Raw genomic sequence first — 20247 nt, 5'->3', positions numbered from 1 at the left:
GTTTTTAACAATGCTTGTCTATAAAGCATTTTGAGATCATAAGAGATGAAAGGCGCTATGTAAGTGCAAAATACTATTCAAGACAAATCAGTAAAGGTGCTCTTTCTGTGGTGACAAAGAATGAACCTTCATGGTCGAATGATCACGCTATTTTCAAAGTCAGAATAACTCCCAAAGCACTCTCACCCTGAAATAAGAAGGAACAATGGGATTATATCACTTTTGACAAACATCTGTCACCAGTTAAGAGAATGTGCATTCTTTTTGCCTTTTTTTAAAATAAAATCTAGGTGACAAAAGTTAAATTATGCCACTCAGTCTACACAAACCAACACTTTATCGAAGTTCCTCATTTTACAAGTCTCCATGTTCAAAAAACACACACAAATTAGCATTTTGTACACAAATGTTTATTTTTCAAATAAACATCCCCTTTAAACACAAGGAATGAAATCTAAATCTTCATAAAGATGAATTCAAAATGAAATCCCTCCAGTATATTGTGTGTAATCACTGTGTCCTTGGTCACTACTGGCATTTACTGTTTAACATCAAAAACAAAGACAGGTTATTTAAAAATCATGCTACTGGATTTCTAGCTCTTTTTCTATGACCAGTTCTATACTGATCTGCAATGTTTAAAATTTTACATCACCGAATTGAAGCAAGTTTAAGGTGTGGAACAGCTGTGCATTAAACACAAAAACAAATAAATTTATAAGATATAGTCAAGTTCATAACGAATATAGGTGTTTTTTTCATCATTGTAGATTCTTGGATAATGTGCTATGAGTGCATCCTGTGAACCAATGTAGATAGAATTGTAAATCTTCCAGTAAACATCTCTGACTTTTCTGGCTGGGTGAAACAAACCCTAAAAACAAAATATAAATTAAGAATAAAATTACTTTAGTTTTTCAAGCAACATACTGATGTAATTTGCTTTTCAGAAGCCTATTTCAAATATAAAATGTCATCCAGCAGTCTGGGCATTTTTTCTTCTCAAAGGATAAATCAAATTTCTAAAGTTTAGAATCTAAACTGTTAAGCAGACAAGATCCAATTCTTTGTCATTTTCCTTAATGAAGTAACTGCTTTGTCCATATACAGTATCCTATGGATAATTAAGAACATTACCTTATTAATTTGGTAAATGACTTTCACCAAACTAATTCCATCATGATGAAAACTGATTTAAATAAGTTAAACCACAAATAAATTATTTTTCGATTTTAACATACCTGCAAACAGTACTGCAACATTCTACATGGTCCAATAGCAACTCTTAGGCCTTCCAGGGCTCCCATAACTGCTTGAATAACATGGGGAGATGTCTCAAAAACATTAGGCCATACGTAATTCAACAAATGATTAAGAGAATCTTCACAACCAAATCCATAAACACCAAGAGACATGTGCTGCACCACTGCACTGGCAGTCTGTCTGTGTACAAGATCTCTGTAACAAAACAAAATTCAGTTTTAATTTTATAGAAAACATCTAACTGCTTATTAGGAGTTTCCTTAATTCATAACACTAACAGCAGAAAATACTCCATGTATTCAACATTTATTTTAGGACAACCAAAGCATTCTGACTATCTGGAAATTTTTGTTTCATGAGAACTATTATCATTAGAACTGAATTCACCTCAAAAGCACAACTTGAAAACTGTTTGTTTCTCCCGCCAAACTTAAAATATTTCATTACAAGTCAGAAAAATGAATATCAGAAACTATTTTTCAAATCTACTAATAAAAGAGCAGGAATAATACACATAGCATGATGACTGAAATAACATACACTGAAACTTCATTAAATTTGAACTTCACAAATTTAGAACCTGAGATGATTAAAACATTATATGCTTCTGATAGACTTTCAAAAGTCAACAGCTTTCCCAAGCCAAGGGAATAAAAATTTCTTGTGTATTCATTGAATAGTTTCATATCATTAAGTTATAAAATTACCATTAATTATAATTTGTTTCAATCAAAACAAAATCTAATTTACATGGAATCTTAAGAGGAAAATGAAGTATTCCATGTAACTGCGTTTTCTATATATCAGGTTTATTATTGCAAATTTTGCATCTTGGCCATTTTTATTGTTGTTGTTCAGTCGTTTCAGTTGTGTCAGATTCTTTGAGACCCCATTTTAGGCTTTTCTTAGCAAAGATACTGAAGTGGTTTGCCATTTCCTTCTCCAGCTTATTTGAAAAATGGGGAAACAGGCAAACAAGGTTAAGTGACTTGTCCAGGGTCACACAGCTAATAAGTGTCTGAGGCTGAATTGGAACTCAGGTCTTTCTGACTCCAGGCCAAAGATCTATCCACTGCGTCACCTAACCATTTTTAGTAATACTGTAAAATCGAGGTAACAGTAGCTACCTTTCAGGGTTGTTGGAAGAATCAAATGAAATAATATTTGTAAAGCACTCAGCACAGTGCCTGAGACATATTATATGCTTAATAAACACTTATTCTCATCCTCTATTTGGATGGAATTATAGAATCTTATACTACCAAATATAGGAAACATTAATTTAACCTTCTCTTGATGACAAAGGACCACAATGATGACCATCAAATATTCTCAAAGACGCTTTTTGGGACTATCAAGGTACAAAGGGATACTCCTCTGCTAAACAATCCCAGACTATTAACTTTTTACAGACAATGACTTTCAAATTATCACCTCCTTTATCAACTATTGGCCCAGACCCCTAATCCAGCTTCCCAACACTTATTAAACTAGTAACTTCAACATTACAACTGGCTGGACGTTAGCTCCACACCCCTTCTGACAAAGGGGGAAAAAAAAAACCAAAACACTAGGACTTTTTGGTGATAAGCTTTTCTTACTGCTCAAAGGTTTTTTCTTTTACTTCTGTAAAAGTAAGTCTCCCTAATGGATGTATGTGTATAAATAAACACACAACATCTGAAAAGAAATTATCTATTAACCAATTTCACTCTCAGACTAAACTGAGGAGATGGTTATGCAGCAAGTCATATATAATTTTTATGTTTCTAACAGCAATAAAGAGAACAAAAGAGGGAAAAAAAGGGAAAGAGAAAAGACCAAAACTTATTAAGTTCAAAAAAACTAACCTGTCCATCAAAGCATCTTCAAGTAATGGTGTTACAGCATAAATATAGTCTTTTCCCATTTCTCCAATGTATTCAAACAAGAAAGAAAGTGATTTCAAAACACCATTCTGAACGTTCAGTTCAGGAACTCGATATTCATTCATCAGCGCAGGCAGAACTGTGAATGGTGAACATGTCTCTGCTACAATAGCTATGGCCACTGTTGTACATACTCGGTTTTGTCTTTCTTGAACTTTGAGGTTGTTTAGCAGTGTAGCCAATACATCATGAGGTCTGGGAAAAAATACACAGCAAACTGTCAGCATCAAAATTAAAATTAACTATATTGAAAAACAACAAAAGTAATAGAATTTCACATATAACGAAATATAAAAGATGTGATACTTTATATTTTCACAGATTCCAGTTAATATTCCACTTGTTAGAGATATGGAAGATGATATTCATGCATGAAGAAGGGACCTAGACGACCTCAAAAGTATCTTTTAAGACTAAGATTTTAGGCTTCTAAAAGCCTCTCTTCAAATACAAATACATAATTTAATACTGTTGTCTGTGTCTAAGGAAAGTTACTTTAATGTGATTGGTCCATTTTTAAAATGTACCAGAAGTTTTCACTTCTAAAGTGGAACACCAAGAAAATGTTTACAATGAATTGAGTCTATACTCAGAGCATTTGAACTAGTGGTTGGCAACATATGGCAAGAAGTCTGCATGGTCTCTAAGCAACTGGTAATGGTACCAGTACCATATCTCAGCAGAGAGAAAGCAATTCTTTCTCCTTTTCCTCTTTCTTCTACTCTCAACCAAGATATTAAGAAGGGTTACTGACTATGGTTGTCACCTCAAAGTCATCAATAGCTATTTGTTGCATGTAGGCTAATATTTTAGTGAGATAACTATGACATTGTGGAAATGCCCTTTGGGATGGATTAAAATAAAACTTGCTGAGTAAGAACTGTGTGAATGAACCATGGCCTCATATTTGTAAACATACTATGTCACTAAGACAGAGATGACCCATAGGATCTGCACTTTATCTTTGTGCAAGATCTTTCTCAGTTTATTTCTACAAAGTGAGAGCCCCCTATAACCCTGGATAAGGTATAAGTCAGGTTAAGTGAACATTAACACAGAAGAGCATGCATCTCTTTTGATCTTAGTCATATGTATAAACTGATTTACTGTCATGGTGTTTGTTAATATTTAAGAATAATTCCTGAGTTCCAGTGTTGTATCATTAACTGCCTATTAGACATTCTGAACTGCTCCACAGATTTCTTAAACTCAACACATACAAACAAAACTCACGATCCCTCCTCTAAACTCACCTTTCTTTTAAACTTCTCTATTTCCATGGAGAGCACCATTATCTTTCTAGTCACCTGGAAAGCAACTTTGCAGTCATTTTGGAGTCCTCCCTCTCTCTTACCCCGCCACATCCAATCAGTTACCATGTCCCACTGACGCCAACTCCACCATCTCCCTTCTCTTCAGTGATATGATCACTGGCCTAGTTGAAACCATTTCCACATCTTACATGTACTACTGCAATAGTTTCCTGTCTGAAGCGTCTCCCCTCTCTAACACATCCTACACACAGCTGTCAAAGTATGGTTCAGATCCATGTCATTCCCTGCCCAATAAAAACCAGTGACTCTTTCCTACCACATGGATCAAATACACACTCCTGCTTGGCATTTGAAGCTCTAGACAACTGCCTCCAACCTCTCTTTCCAGACTCATTAGATATTACACCCCCCCCCCAAGCACTCCTTGGCCAGGCAAATGGACCTGCCTGCTGTTCCTCACAAAGAACCTTGCATCTCTGACCTTTGCCCTTTAGCATGGGTTATTGCCCATCCCTGGAATACATCCTCTCCTCACTTCTGCCTTTCAGAATCCCGAGTTTCTGTCAGAGTTTCTGTCAGTTCAAGCACCACCTACATATGGCATGTCCTGATTCTTCCCCAGTTGTTTGTTCTTGCTCCCAGAAATTGCCTTACATTTACTGGGTTTTTTTTTTTTGTTTGTTTTTAGGCAATTGGGGTTAAGTGACTCGCCCAGGGTCACACAGCGTAAGTGTCAAGTGTTTGGTCTGAGGCCGAATTTGAACTCAGGTCCTCCTGACTTCAGGGCTGGTACTCTATCCACTGCGCCACCTAGCTGCCCCCTTACATTTACTCTAAATGAAGTGTTTTGCTCTGACAGAATATAAAATCTCTGAGGCGAGGGACTATCTTTGTATCCCCAGGGTCTAATACAAAACAGCACATTGTAGGTGCTAAATAAACGTTTACTGAGCAAGACCTGAAATTGTGGCACTGTTCAATATAAGTAAGACTGATACTTTGGTTGTATAAAACAAAATACCCACAAGCCTGAAATATATTTCAACTATAATTCAAGAAAAATACATTCAACGAACTGATGAACCCTGAGAGTACAGAATGAAAGATATTTTTAAAAACTTCTTCATTTTTCTAGGTTTTTTTGAGCAACACAGTTAATATGGAAATGTCTTCCATTATTTCACATGTATAGTGGGTATCATATTGCTTGCCTTCTCAATGGGTGGGGAAAGGCCTAGAGAGAGGAAGAAAATTTGGAACTCAAAATTTTAAAAATAAGTATAAAAAAATTTAAAATTCGAATGTAATTATAGACAATTAAATAAAACACCCTCCCAACTAAATGTACTTAAAATTTTAAAGTACGATATTTTAGAAAATGCCAGTGGAAAATAAAGTAAAAGTGCCTTCTCAACTGTAACTACTTAAAAATATGTTACTAAAGTATTCAGTACCTTAAATATGTAAACATATGACCAGTTTAAAATATCACAAGGAATTTATAATAAATGGGAAAAAATAAAATTAATATCACTTACCCAATGGCTTTTGCAATGTAACCAAATGTGTTGACTGTGGCTCTCCGAATAGCTTTTTTATGAGCTTTTAACAATTCTAAAAGTTCAAAGCAAATTCTCATCCATTCTCTTGCAGAGACATATTCCGCTCCCCTGATTTCAAAACATGCCATTAGATATTCTGTTGTTAAGAATAAACCTTTTTAAAAGTAGGATATAAGACATGTGACATCTAAAATCATTGTGGCCCCTTTCTTGGTGTCTTTGGGTCATGTGGTTCCTTAGGTCTTTAAAAAGACAGTGTGCAATTAATATTAATTATCTAGCCATGTGTGTCCTTAGGTCTTTCAAAAGACAGTGTGTAATTAATAATATTAATTATCTATCCATGTGTGGGTACGCGGGTAGAGTTAGGGGTAAAGGAGTACATGTATACACACAACATCTAAGTCACCCACCAGCTCCCACTCTACTGGAGCCACCAGCACAATGGAATTAGCAGAGTCTAGTTGGCACGCATACGGGACAATCATCTTAAAAGGCTGCAGTATTGCTCCCTGGATGCCAGAGGAGGCTAAGCCTGTAGATGCTTTCAATGATCCCATTTAACAATGAAGGTGTGGCTTCAAGAGATAGTACTGGCTAGGTCAACAATTAAGCTATGGCTTCTTAACATTTTTTTTTGTTTCACGTAACTCTTTGGCAACCTGATAAAGTTTAATGTTCTCAAATAATGTTTTTAAACACATAAGATAAAATACATAGGATAACAAAGGAAACCAATTCTACTGAAATACAGTTATCAAAATTAAAAACAAAAGAAAACAAAACAAAACAAACCCAAGTTCATGGATCTCAGGTGAAGAACTCCTGAACCAGTGGGTAGGAAAGACCCAGGGGACTAGATCAGTGCTTTCATTAGCACAGCAACAACTGGGTAAGGAAACTCCCTACCAATGTGGGCCAGCACACATCTCTGAAACTAGAGGTTCAAGTGACTTGTCCAAGATAATAAACATTTTCTTAAAGGTAAGCAAATGCAATTCTCTCTCGAAATGTCACATATTTTAATTAACTCAATGCCACTTAATAATCAACAAAATTATACAAACAAAAAATCTGGTTAGTTCTTGAAATTATAACTGAGTATTAGAGAAAATCTGCTAAACAATATCAATCCTTAATTGACTGATAACACAGGCTGACCTCAACAACATAAGGTTAGTTTTAAAAAATGAGTATGAGTAAACTATTTTACACATTCTAGGAAACAACAAATTATTATTTAAAGCTAACTTTTAAAAGTTTTAAAAAGAACGGTTTTGAAAAGGAAAAAAGTTTTAAGCTTTTCAGCAATACCTGTCAGCAATACGTCCAACAAGATCAATACAGTTTTCTTGTACTTTCTCATGTCTATTCTTTAAGATTGGTGTAAGCCTTGGCAATAAGTCTTTAATTGGCGGAGTCATCTTGTGCATACCTATTTAATGAAAATCAATAAACACTCAATTAATATTTGAATCATATTTTTATTTACTTCTCCCTTTATTGAACAACTTGTGTATACAACTAGGCATAAGACTTTCAACTACCTATAGAGAACTTCAGACACTGATTTTTAAATTTCATTTTTGCCATCAACTTTCAACTACGCACATTAAATGAAAGAAAATCAGTGAGATGGGCAATTCAAAGTGGTGAACAATCCCCAAAAAAGTGTATTTGGTTTTGGAATGTTTTTGTATTGACATTGAAACAATGGTCTATCTAATGATCTGGCAAAGAACACTACTACTTCAAACCAGGGGTAGAAGTTTAAATTAAAGTAAAAATTTCAGAAAGGGCCCCCTTACCCTTTAACTGCAAAACAAACAGATCTCCAGTCTCCCTGCAATGCAGGGGATACTTGGGTGGTATTTAAACCTATGGAGAGAAAAAAAGGAGGCAGCTGGCAGGGGCTCTTGCTCTCACTCAAAGGTTTTTTGCTCTGACCAATTTGCTCTCCATTGTCTTTCCCACTTTCCCCAGGCAAACCATAAGGTTTGAAAACCCCATGCACACCAGAGCCAAATGATTATCCCTCAACAAACTGAATCTTTCAAGTTTAAAGGGCTTAATTGATTTGGGGATCATATGCATATTTATCAATGCAGTGTTTTAGTTCTCTAACCTTCCATAAATATATTTTGTTAAGTTAGTAGGATGAGTAGCTGCCACAGCCCATAGCTGACTACCTTGATGGAGGTTACTTGGGGCCCCTCCAAACCCTGAATGGGTTGCTTCTGACAGTAGCTTTACTTCAAACATAATGAAGTGAAACAGTGAAAGAGATGCAGTGTAGCACAGTGGCTAGAGGGCTGGACTTGAAATAAGGAGACCTGGGTTTGAATCCCACCTTAGATGCTTATTAGCTGTGCCAAGTCACTTACCTTCTCAGAGCCTCAGTTTCCTCATCTGTAAAATGGGCATAATACTTGCACTACCTACCTCATAGGGTTGTTGTGAGGAAAGCGCTTTGAAAACCTTAAAGCATTATATAAATGTGAGTTATTATTATTATTATCGGGAAAGCTATCTTGCTTCATCATACTGCCCTCTTACTAAAAGCTCATCTTCATTCTCTACTTTCTAAAATTCATTCAATCTAAGCTTGCTACATTTATTTTTGACACTTCCTTTGGGATAGCTAACAGTATATCATTTTAAAGATCTACCAGGCAAGCTAAGGAGATGACGAAAGGTAAAGAAACAGTAACTTGTAAATTAATGGTTTTATAATCTCTTAATTAAATCAAATGAACTGGAAAGCTAACTTTATCATCATCTGTCAAATTTGAGTTGTCTTAATGCTTTTTAATATTATGTTCTAAAGCTAAAATGAGATTTTAGAAATTGATAGGATACTATTTTCTCAAGGATCTAAATTCTTTAATGCCTACCTCTTCAAATTTAGAACAGCCCCTTCCTATTCTAACATACTATACTAACCTAAAAAATCTTCTTTTTCTTCGGATATGTAATAATTTCATGGCCTCCTTATTTAGCTGGGAGCAACCATAAGTGTTCAAAACCAGAAGTGGGAATTACTGTCCCAACTACTATGCTTGAGTGCAAATTAACAATTGATAAATCAACAAGGCTAAGACACAGCTCACATTTTCCCGAAATTCCATACCTATTACGTTCACAATGGCCTTCAGTGCTCCAAGGATGCTTCCCAATACTTCAGGGTACTCTTCACCCAAGTACTCATACAGGACAACACCCAAATGTCCCATCAATTTTTCCTAAAATAAAGAAATATAATTTAGAAACAGATACTGAAATTACTTAGTATTTTATAAGTAAGAGGAAGGGGAAAGAGGGGGAAAATGTAAGAAAAAATTACCTCCTGACAAGTTTTCATAACAACAGCAGTACGAGAGATGAGGTCAGCAGCCTGTTGTCTGACTTTGGCTGATTTATTGTTCAAACGCCACAAAACTGTACCACAGATCTGAGGCAAATATGGTTTGACTCTTTTGCCAAGGGCATTGACCACTGTGCCAAAACCATTCAACATCACAGAGTCCTTAAAAAAAAGGGGGGGGACAGTTAATTTAAACAGTAATAGATTAAATGGATATTTCAGGTATTTCCTTATCATTAAAGGTTCTTCCTCATATTTACAAAGTGTTTTAAAGTTTATAAAGCGACTTCCTTACAATAACTCCAAAGCAGGAAGTATAGAGAACTCTTCAGCTCTTTTCATAGATAATGAAACTGAAACTGAGATTAAACGACACCCAAGCTCACTCAGCTACTACGAAGTGTCAAAACAAGGGTTAGCACTTAGATGAAACGTTTCCTCACCCTAGATCAAGTGCTCTTATTGGTGTGGTTCACTGTGGTTTAATGAAACAAGTAAAACTACATAATGAAAGAACTTTATTAAAAGACAGAAAAATAAAGACAAAGACAGATTCAAATTTTTAAGTTTTATCACAGGAAAACTTTAAATAAACAAGAATTTGAAGCCTTTGTTATCTTAATTTCATTCTTCTTTATATCTGCATAAAAATGTAAGACACTTAAGTGTAAACATCTATTATAAGTTTTAAAAGAGAAAGATGGTAAATTTTTCTTACAAGTTAAACGTGTTACCTCTGTGGTCTGTTCCTGAAAGGCATAAAGGATGCCATCAATAAGTTGCTCTTCAAGTTTGTGGTCAATATCTGCTGCACCCAAGTTCCCCATTATTTTCTCAATAGTTTCCATAACCATTTTCCTGTACTGTTCAGCTTCATCTTTCAGATCATCCACAATCCGGGAAATAATTTCTGCTGCACCTACTTTGTTTGCCAACTCCACTGTGGTATCCACTAACTGAAAAGAGAAAAAGCAAACTCTTAAACATTTTAATTTTAAAGGAAATGAAGGCTAAAGGCATCTTGACAATAATTCTCCTGTGGTTCCCTAAGTCCCTGAGATTTCAGACACACAGAAAAAATAAGAGGTAACAGGATATCCTGAATAGGATGTGTAAAGAATAAGAAGACACTTAGTTTAAGAATAAAAAATGAGATTTTTTTTCCCCCTTCAGTCTACTGGGTAAAGCAATATAGGTTATATAAGGATTTATCTAACTTTAGTGTCATGAAGAATGGTCCACTATGTTTTTGAAGCAATAAAAAATATTTGCTAAGTGCCTACTATGCTAAGCTCTGCACAAAGATCCAAACGTTGTTTATTCAAACATGCTTATAATCTCCTCTAAATCTTCTGCATTCTTTCCTCTCACATCATCAATCAACTGAAGCTGCTCTCTCCCAGTCACCAAGGATCTCAACTGACAAATCTAATGGTCTTCCCTCCATCCTGCAGCACCTGGCACTTCATCACTGTCTCACGCTAGATACTTTCTTCCTGTCTAGGTTTTCATGGTTCTCTTACCTGAATGACTATTCCTTCTCAATCTCCTCTGTTAATTCTTTCTCCATCTAACGCTCACTTAGCATGACTTAGCATGGGTATCCCCTCAATGTTCAGTCCTGAGATGCTTTCTCTTTGCCTTCTGTACTATCTCATTCGATCTCCTCAAAAATCATAGGTTCAATCACCCGTTATCTATGAAGATGATTCTCAGACCTATAGATTCAGCTCTAGTCTCCCTTCACTAAGCTCCAACTACCTACTGGATATCTTGAACTGATTGTCCTGGAAGCATCTCAAACTCAACATGATCAAACAGAACTCAATCTCCCTGCCCCCACCCCGTCTTATCCCACACCTCCTCAAAACTTTCCCTTCTCCCAAACTTCCCTATCAAGGGCAATATTCATCCTCCCAGTCACACAGGATCACAAAAGCAGTATTATCCTCACTCACTCACCCTACATATCCGATCCCATCGCCAAATTGTTGATCTTACCTTCACAGAATCAACTCTCAGATATGTCCCTCTTCTCTCTATTTACAAAGCTACAACCCTAGTTGTAAGCCCAGTATCGGCCTTCATCATTGCTTACTCGCACTATTGCAATGGCTTTCTTCTAACTGGTGGTCCTGCCTCAAGTCTCTGCTCACTCCCACTTATCACCCACTCAGTTGAGTGATTTTTGTAAATCATAACTGTTTCAAATTTAAAGCTCTTCACAACTTTACCCTTTCATTTCTAGTCTCTTATACTTTATTCCCCTCTACAAACTGGCAACTACACAGGCCTTCTAGCAGCTTCTTGAACCTGACATTTCATCTCCCATCTCTGTGTCCTTGCATAGGCATGTCCTCCACACTTGGAATGCTTCCCCTCTCTAGCCCTTTCTCATTTTTGTGTCTTAGATTCCTTGACTTCTTTCAAATCCTTCCTTGTGCAAGAGGCCTCAGCTTGTTCCCCTAGCTGCCCAATGCATTCTCCTCTGAGATTATTTCCTATCCATATTTTGTATGGACTTAATTATTTACATGTTGTCTCACTCATGAGAATTTGAGCTCTGTGAGGGAAGAGACTATTTACCTTTCTTTTTATCCTTTCACTTTAGCACAGTGCCCAGCACATCATAAATGCTTTCTAAGTGACCGGTCATCCCTGTTAATTAAAAATTTTTGTTTTTGCACTGTCCTTTTAGGAGAAAGCAAGATATCACAAGGGGGGGGGGGGGGAGTCTGTATTTAAGAAAGAAAACTGGCTTCCAGTATATGTACATGTTCAATGTAATTTATAACAACTTCGCAACGTCTGTGAAGGGTGCCATTGTCTCAGTTAAACAAGCTAGAAGCCTCAGTTATCTTGACTCCTCCCTCTCCCCATCCCCCCTCAACATCAGTCATTGCCTAGTCCTGACATTCTGCCTGTGCGTCATCTCATGTTCTCCATTCCTCAATATCATGACCCCAGTTCACATCATCACCTCACTTGTATTATTACTATATCATATTATTCTCTCTCAATCCTCTAGTCTATCCTATGCATTAAGATAGGAGTAATAGTCCTAATGTACAGTTCTAAAGTCTTCCCCAATACAAAAAAAAAATTCAGAGCTTTCTTCTGTCCATGTTATGCAGTCTGAATTCCTTAGCATTCCATAACCTAGTTCAAACCTGACTTCCCAACTTTTATCTCTTACTTCTGTCCCAACCCCTTCTTGCATTGTACACTGTAATAAAACCAGAGTATTCAACATTGTCTTAATTTCTGTTTTGTTTTGGTTTTTTTTGGTGAGGCAATTGGGGTTAAGTGACTTGCCCAGGGTCACAATTTCTGCTCTTTTACCACTGCTTTTATTCATGACTATCCCTATACTTAGAATGTACTATCTCCCCAACAGTGCTTTTTGAATCATTTCAATTCTTCAAGGTCAGGTCAGGTTCTACCTCCTACCAGAAACCTTCCCTTCTCCTTTCAACTAAAAATAATCAATCAATAAGCACTTAATTTCTGCAGACAAAGTGCTTGCGAGATGCTGAGGGCCACAAATACAAAGATTAGAACAATCTCTACTCTCATGGAGCTTTGATTCCCCTGTTCCTCAACCCCCTGGGTTTGCTTTGTGTTTCTCTTCATTTACCACATTATAATTTTTATTAGAGTTGTACAAAGCAGAAGCTCTGGCAGGTCTAGCCAAGCTGGAAAAATGCCAAATAGGAGGCACTGTCTATTGTCCCAGGACAAGCTAAGTTCAGAGAAGCCAATCTCTGGGTTAACCACAAATGAGGTATTTTTCAGCCATAATATGTCTACTAAGTTATACCGAACAGGGGTTGAAATCTGTATCAGTTGTGGGAGTATCTACTGCTCACAAAATCCCCAATCCCCGGAAGTGTGCCTAGGAGAACTGCTACATGTTGAAGGTACCTCATCTCTGACTCATCTGTAAAATGGCCCAGAACCTTCACTCAGCAAATATTAAATTAATGCATTTGAGGCAAAGACCCAGAACCCCAGAGACTGAACTGTATGTAGGACATTTATGAAACATCACCAAGAAGGAAAGTAAACTGATAGCTTCCATTTTTTCACATTTCAAGGGTTAGATAAACACATGTTAACAATAAAGTTTTGCTTTCAGTGAGTACAACATATTTTGAGAGTAAATACGGTTCCCCAAGTTGTAGAATTAGAAAAGGAAGCCAAAAACTATGCAGGATAAATACTGTACATGAAAACCTTGTTTAAAGTACTGCACTATGCCACATTTTTTAAATGAAGCACTAGAAAAAAAATACAACAGCTAAGAGTAAACCTTACTAACCTATTTCTTCACCTAAGAGAAAATTTTATATACTGTCTACAGATATGTAATTTTGTATTCAATTAAGTAAGTATGGCAGACTCCCTATACCCCCCAGATTCTAAATTAAGAATGACTGCAACATGTCACAATGGTTTTCATAACTAAACCTTACCTGTCTATAATTCCTTCGGTCCAACGCCATTCTATGTTGCCAAAAATGTTTGAAAAAAGGAGGAAGAATCTCTGTTTTGATATAATTTGCTTCTACACCATCTGTCCCACAACACTGCTTTACGACCTAGGAAACAACATTTAATAAATAATGGAATGAAAATGCTACTATAAAACTAATTGGCTTCTTTATTAATACTTTTGCAATTTCCTCTTTAGACTGTGACACAAACCCATTTTAGATAAATTAATATGACATACCTTCAACACAATTTTTTTCATTTCTTCATCAGGAGATTGGAATTCTCTGATAAGGATTAACATCACTTCTCTAGTATAGTAGTTTGCATATTCTGCATCCATGAGAGGAATAAGGTATCCAATAGCTTTCAAGAAGGCAGCCAAGCCCTGTTTTAATTTTAAAAAAAAAAAAGGTAAGTATAAAATTATGGCTCAAGTTATAACTTGAAAAGGAAGTAAGAAAAGGAAAGTAAGAATTAAGTTTTAGATATACCTTTCCTCTGTGCTGGCGGATACCTTTCCACAAAGGCTTTAACACAGAATCAAAAGATTCAATGCCATAAGGAGTAGCTGCTTCAGCCAGAGCAGCAATAGCCAAAGCACTAATGGTCCGGACTTTCTGTTGTTCATCCACAAGACCTGAAACGTAAGACTATCAAATTTAAAAACAAAAATCCTACACTGCTTCTAATAGTCTAATCAAAATACACAGATGGTAGGTGAAGCAGGACGTTTAACAAATAGGCCAAAAGATCACATAATAAATGTAGCCCATTAGCACATAACTTCTATGTCTTTAATACTATGACCTTGTATATCCTAGGTTAAATCATTACTTGTGTGGGTATTATATGCATACACACACATATATACACACACAGAGAGAAACATAGACAGCTCTATCAATCAGTCTCAAAAGCACATATCCCTCTTACTATCAACAACAGCAAAGAACATACCATTATATTTTCATCCTTGCAAACTTTCCTTCAATATCTTGCCCCAAAGCAACACTTGCTCCCCCCCAAAAGTTTTAAGTCAAATATCACATCTTCAAGTTCAAAACAACAGTAAGTTTAGCATATTCATTACAACTTACCATGCTCAATGATTTCAACTAAACTTCTGAGATGAGGGAGGATGGCACAACCCATAAGAATAGCAATTTGCTGTACAATCTTAATACCAGTATGCCTAGCCTGCCAGGACTTCTTGCTCTTACACACAGCTTTCAAGAAGGGCAACAGCGAAGGAATGCCCAAGGCAGATGCAACAACAGCAAAAGCTCGAGCCGTTGTGTTACGGACATATTCATCCATGTTATCAATATCAGGTCGCATAGTTGAAATCATGGTTGCCAAGCCAGCAGCCTAAATGAAAGGTTAAATCACTCAAAGTTGAACATTTACATCCCTCAAGCACTTCATTGGCACTTTACAGCTGAAGAAACAATTCCTTCACAATAACCCTGTGAAGTAGATAGTTATCTTTATTGTTTTATAGTTAAGGAAGTGGAGGTCCACAGAGATGGGTTAGCATTCCTGTGGACACAATGCTAGTGTCATGATGAGGACTTGAACCCAGGCTTTTTGATTCCAACCCCAACGCACTTTCTATTACACACTGCTGTCTCCCCTACTAGTCACCAATCTGCTTTAGTACAATTTTCTGGTGCCTAGAACAAGTGGTGGATTAATTAATTCCTTCCCTCTAATTGACATTTATATTTAAATACAAGAGCAACTACCCTCTGAAATTCACACATTTCCTATGGCCAGATTTAGCTTCTTGAAAATTTATTCAAAATCAAAAATATAAAAAAATACCTTAGCCAAATTTGAAATTATTTCCCTGCCTTCCACTCTGGCATAGTAATCTTCATCAATCAATAGTGGTTCAATAACCACAAGGATCTGTAAAGAAAAGGAGGTAGGTGTTATAGCAACAATCAGTTCATTCGATACATTATATATATAATTATATATCATTCATCAAGCTCCAGATAGAATTTAAAACATGGAATTTGGCCAGTATAGAAATGTTTGACAATACTTCACATATATAATGGGTATCATTGCTTGCCTTCTCAATGGTTAAGGGAAGAAATGAAAAGAGAGAATTTGGAACTTCAAAAAAAAAAAAGACAAAGAAAAGAAATGTTAAAAAATTAACAAACAATAAAAATGGAGATGGGAGAGGAAGAGGTAGCCAAGAAAGCAATAAAAAGCAAGTCAGAATGAAAAACCTATAGCAGAGATGGGGTTATTTATTAAACTGTCCTAATAAATTTCAACAGTCCCTAAGAACGTCAATGTATTAAAAGCACAGTGTAACTTATTTTCATAACAAGTTCTGAGTCATTAAGTTAAATCATCTGTTAATTATTCCATTTAAGAGGACACAGAATTATATGATATTTTCATCCAGAGTGATTCAAGGTAAACATAAACTGTTCACCAAAGAGTTATACTTGGAGTACAAGAGCTCAAGTACTTAGAGCATTATTCCCAGAGAATTCTGGATAATAAAAGGTTTTTATTGTACCATTTTTATAATCTGCCCCAATATCCTGTAAAGATGTTTTATCACTGATGAGAGCAAATATTTATGTAGAACTTTAAGGTTTGCAAAATATTTTGTACTTCACTTCATGTGATCCATAAGACAATCTTTAGGTGAGACAGGTATTATCTATGACCTCATTTCATAAATGAGAAAACTGAGATACAGAAAGGTTAGGTGATTTGCCTAAGGTCACACAGCAAAAAAGTAAGGCACAATTCAAACCCAGGTTTTCCTGATTCCAAGTCACTCTACTTACCCCAAAACCACAACAATATTCAAGTTAAGTCATTTTTCATCATTACAGAACACACATGAAAAATACTATTTCCCCAATTCTATTCAAAAGCTATTATCATTTTTTAAATGTGAAAATAAATCAATGAAAAAGATTCGAATTTTAAAAGCAATGAAAAAAAGAAAAACAAACCTTATGTACATATGGTCGAACCAAGTCATCTAGCTTGTACAAAATTCTATCAATAACTTTTACAAGCAAATGACGTTCTTGATCTTCAAGCGTTGGAGACATCAGTAATGGAAGAATCTGATTAAACAAAGGCCCAGCTCCAAATTCACGAGCTTTGTCAGTGATTTGACGCAATGCAGCCTACAAACAAAAAAGCAGCAAGTTAGAGAATGTCTTTATTTTTAATTAATCCTTTCTGAAAATAGGTTTTAATGATTCTTTTTCAAAAAGGAGGACAATTTATGAGCATTTTAGGCATAGCACTAGAATGAATTTACCATATATGAGCTACTCAATTGTATCCAAATAAAAGGTGAAAACCAATGATTTTCTGGTGCAACTTGTGATAAAGAATGCTAGAAAAGACTTCACAATTTCAGAAAGTTTATCTTCCTACTTTCAGAGCACAGATGACATCAACCATCTAATTCTGTTCCAATTCTTTTCTATTTTTCATATTAATAACACATATAACATTCTAAAAGGCAACTTCAGAGCTCCAGAAAATAAAAATACAAAACCTAAAGTTCATTTCAAATGTTAAAAAGTTTGACTCTTTTATCTTAAAGCTAAATCTTTCACCCTGCACAATAAATCAATTTCATCCTATTTTGTCTGCAGGAAAACATAACACAACCATTAGGTGGGACCATAGAAAGAATAATCATAAACTACTATACTTATAACATCATAATGTGATTTTTTTAAAATTAATTCTCACCTTTCTCATTGGAGGTGTGCCATTCTTGATTTTTAAAAGCAATTTCATTATTTTTCTCTCTTTCTGTTCTTCTGGACTAAGTGTTGATTCATCCACATCCACCTACAGAATAATTTTCATAAATAATTTAAAAAGTAAGATGATACAGTATGTATTATATACCATCCATTCCCTGCTCCCCACAATTAAAAGGGAAACATTTAAGCCTTTCATTAGTTCTATTATTTTTACTTACCAACAGTTTATCAAAGTACTGAATATCATCAGGTTTTAAAAATGGAAGATTTCCAGATGGTTGGTCATTAACACTTTTCATAGTCCTATCTTCAGTTTGCATGTGGAATCCAGTCATGCCACCTAAAGGTGTAGGAGTTGCCGTCAATTTCCGAGCTGGAGTACGAATAGGAACATAGCCAGCTGGAGGAGGAAGTACCTAACGAATTAGAGAGTTTAACAGTGATATATAAGTATCATCAAAATTATATAATAGCATTACATGACTTAAAATTTTAAGAATTTCTGACTGCTTAATATCAAGAATTTAATACAAATCTCAAACACATTCTCTACATTAATAAGGAATTTTAATTTACAAGAATGAATTGCCTTCACAAGAATCAGTGATTACTCTGGTATAATGAACATGTTTTGCTTTTGCTTTAAACCTGTAATTTCACTGATGTAGGGAGTGTTGCATGAGGAACTTCATCTACCAATGATGTTAGGCAACTTAACAGTTTTAGAGAGCTGCCTAAACTTCCAAGAGTCTCAGAGGCAGGATATCTAAGAGGTGAGACTTAAACACAGGTGGTATACCAGTTCCTGCTTCTCTTTTATTTGTTTCATTGTGCAGCAAGGATAGTGATTTAAGATTTTGATCACTTAATGTTTTCTAAGACACATTATGACAAGATTCCACAGTATCAAAGACAATACCTTCGAAATGATTGATAAAAAATGTGTGGCAATACTACAAAACACAAAGGAACAAAACTCAGAGCTCATATTAATTGGAACAAAAAAAGGTACTTTCAAACAATAATCTTGATCAATGTTTGCCTATAAAGGCTATACTTATGCAAGGTTTCAAAACTAGGTATCATAAAAAAAATTCCATCAATTTAAGAAATTTAAACAAAAGCAGGCATACATCTATCTTATGCTCCAAAAATTAGAACAGGAACTGCATAAATTCATGTTTTTGATGGAAATGCCATTTTCTAGTATTTTTTTTTTGGTGAGGCAATTGGGGTTAAGTGACTTGCCCAGAGTAACACAGCTAGTAAGTGTTATGTGTCTGAAGCCAGATTTGAACTCAAGTCCTCCTGACTCCAGGGCTGGTGCTCTATCCACTGTACCACCTTGCTGCCCCTCTAGTATTTTTTTTTTTTAACAAAGAATCAAAAAATAATTTCTAAAAATAAATTTTCAAACTACTTACAAAAATGACAATTAGAACTGAGAACTCTGAGGGTTTATTTTTAAAATACCATTAATTTTTACAAATTATCCCTACCAAGAGGTTCATCCACTTCCCTGCTACTTTTAAACCCATATCTTAACTATAAACATTCACTGAGATTATTTTTAGGAAAAGATAAATAAGAATAAAAAACTCAGCATGGGCTTTGAGAAGAATTTTTCTAATAAAATGCAGGGGTTAATTATAAAACCAGATACAGAATCAAATCAGATTACAAAAATAATTTTATGATTTTTTTAGTTTAAAAGATTAATTTTTCAAGCTCCTATGAAAAGGCCTAGGCATATGCAATCTAATATCATTAACTGGTTTTATAAAATGCAAAATGACATGGAGAAGCAGGTACCATAGTAAGAATGAGGTATAAAGACTGGTTCTAATGCATTGCTGCAAAATGGTGTTGGTGGACAACCTTTTGTGGGGGACACCTGATTCCATGCTTAGATGTTTCAGAAGTTCTTAAAATTAGGTAAAGATTCCTCCTAAGTCTTAACTGCTCATGTAAGAGAAAATAGCAATAAGACCCAATATGGTTAGGTAACTTAATAAATATGACCTGAGAAAGCACTGCAACTCATAAAAGAATTCTTAGACTTTTTAAGTAGCAAGCTTACTCTAAATTTCCCATAGCCAAGAAAAAAGGCTGGTATGATCAAATTATATGACTGAAGAACTCATCCTTTTCCTACAGTTCTACCTTAAAGATATTGTCCTAAAGAGTTTCCAAGCAAAGAAAGTTTTTCCAATCTTTTCTGGATAAAGACAGGGTTAAAACCCCATCTTCCTTTCTAGTATCTTGATATCACTGCAAAGAATCCCTGGGCTGTAGATGAAACCTTGAAAGCAATTGCTGTTTGCTTTTCTGACCAGTCCAACACTTTTCTGGTCACATAATGGCGGGTACTGAAAGGAATTTAAAATAAATAGCTGAATAATTGATATCATATCGCTTATTTTCTCAGTGGGTGAGAGAGGAGGACAGGAGATAAGGAGAAAATTTGGAACTCAAATTTTTTTTAGAAAGGAATGCTTAAAAAAAAACAACACTTAGGAATAAATAAATAAATGGATAATGAGCTAGCTAAAGCAAAGCTCAGTCTTATTGCTTTGATACTCTAGTAAGCAA

General features: G+C 35.4%; 1 protein-coding gene across 3 annotated transcripts in view; it reads right to left on the bottom strand.

Annotated features, from left to right (window-relative positions):
• Positions 1 to 388: 388 nt before the first annotated feature.
• The window catches only part of SF3B1 (splicing factor 3b subunit 1), a 46364-nt gene continuing 26505 nt past the window's right edge, over positions 389 to 20247 (bottom strand). For 2 of the 3 annotated variants that reach the window (XM_027865714.1, XM_027865715.1), the window contains 16 exons: positions 17874 to 18071; positions 17639 to 17740; positions 16879 to 17058; positions 15713 to 15799; positions 14986 to 15256; positions 14380 to 14525; positions 14127 to 14273; positions 13867 to 13992; positions 10126 to 10347; positions 9371 to 9553; positions 9158 to 9269; positions 7342 to 7462; positions 6004 to 6135; positions 3114 to 3386; positions 1242 to 1458; positions 389 to 874 (listed from right to left, as the gene is read on the bottom strand). In XM_027865714.1, coding sequence (XP_027721515.1) covers positions 716 to 874; positions 1242 to 1458; positions 3114 to 3386; positions 6004 to 6135; positions 7342 to 7462; positions 9158 to 9269; positions 9371 to 9553; positions 10126 to 10347; positions 13867 to 13992; positions 14127 to 14273; positions 14380 to 14525; positions 14986 to 15256; positions 15713 to 15799; positions 16879 to 17058; positions 17639 to 17740; positions 17874 to 18071 — 2676 coding nt within the window. In that variant the 3' untranslated portion in view covers positions 389 to 715. Of the gene's footprint in view, positions 875 to 1241; positions 1459 to 3113; positions 3387 to 6003; positions 6136 to 7341; positions 7463 to 7637; positions 7906 to 9157; positions 9270 to 9370; positions 9554 to 10125; positions 10348 to 13866; positions 13993 to 14126; positions 14274 to 14379; positions 14526 to 14985; positions 15257 to 15712; positions 15800 to 16878; positions 17059 to 17638; positions 17741 to 17873; positions 18072 to 20247 lie in introns of those variants that run through there. The other variant, XM_027865716.1, reaches the window with a different exon arrangement.

The sequence above is a fragment of the Vombatus ursinus genome, unplaced genomic scaffold (assembly GCF_900497805.2).
Source record: "Vombatus ursinus unplaced genomic scaffold, bare-nosed wombat genome assembly UNPS02014779.1, whole genome shotgun sequence".
In the NCBI taxonomy this organism is placed as follows: domain Eukaryota; kingdom Metazoa; phylum Chordata; class Mammalia; order Diprotodontia; family Vombatidae; genus Vombatus; species Vombatus ursinus.
The sequence above is the reverse complement of the archived record's forward strand: the minus strand, read 5'-3'. Positions and strand labels throughout refer to the sequence as shown.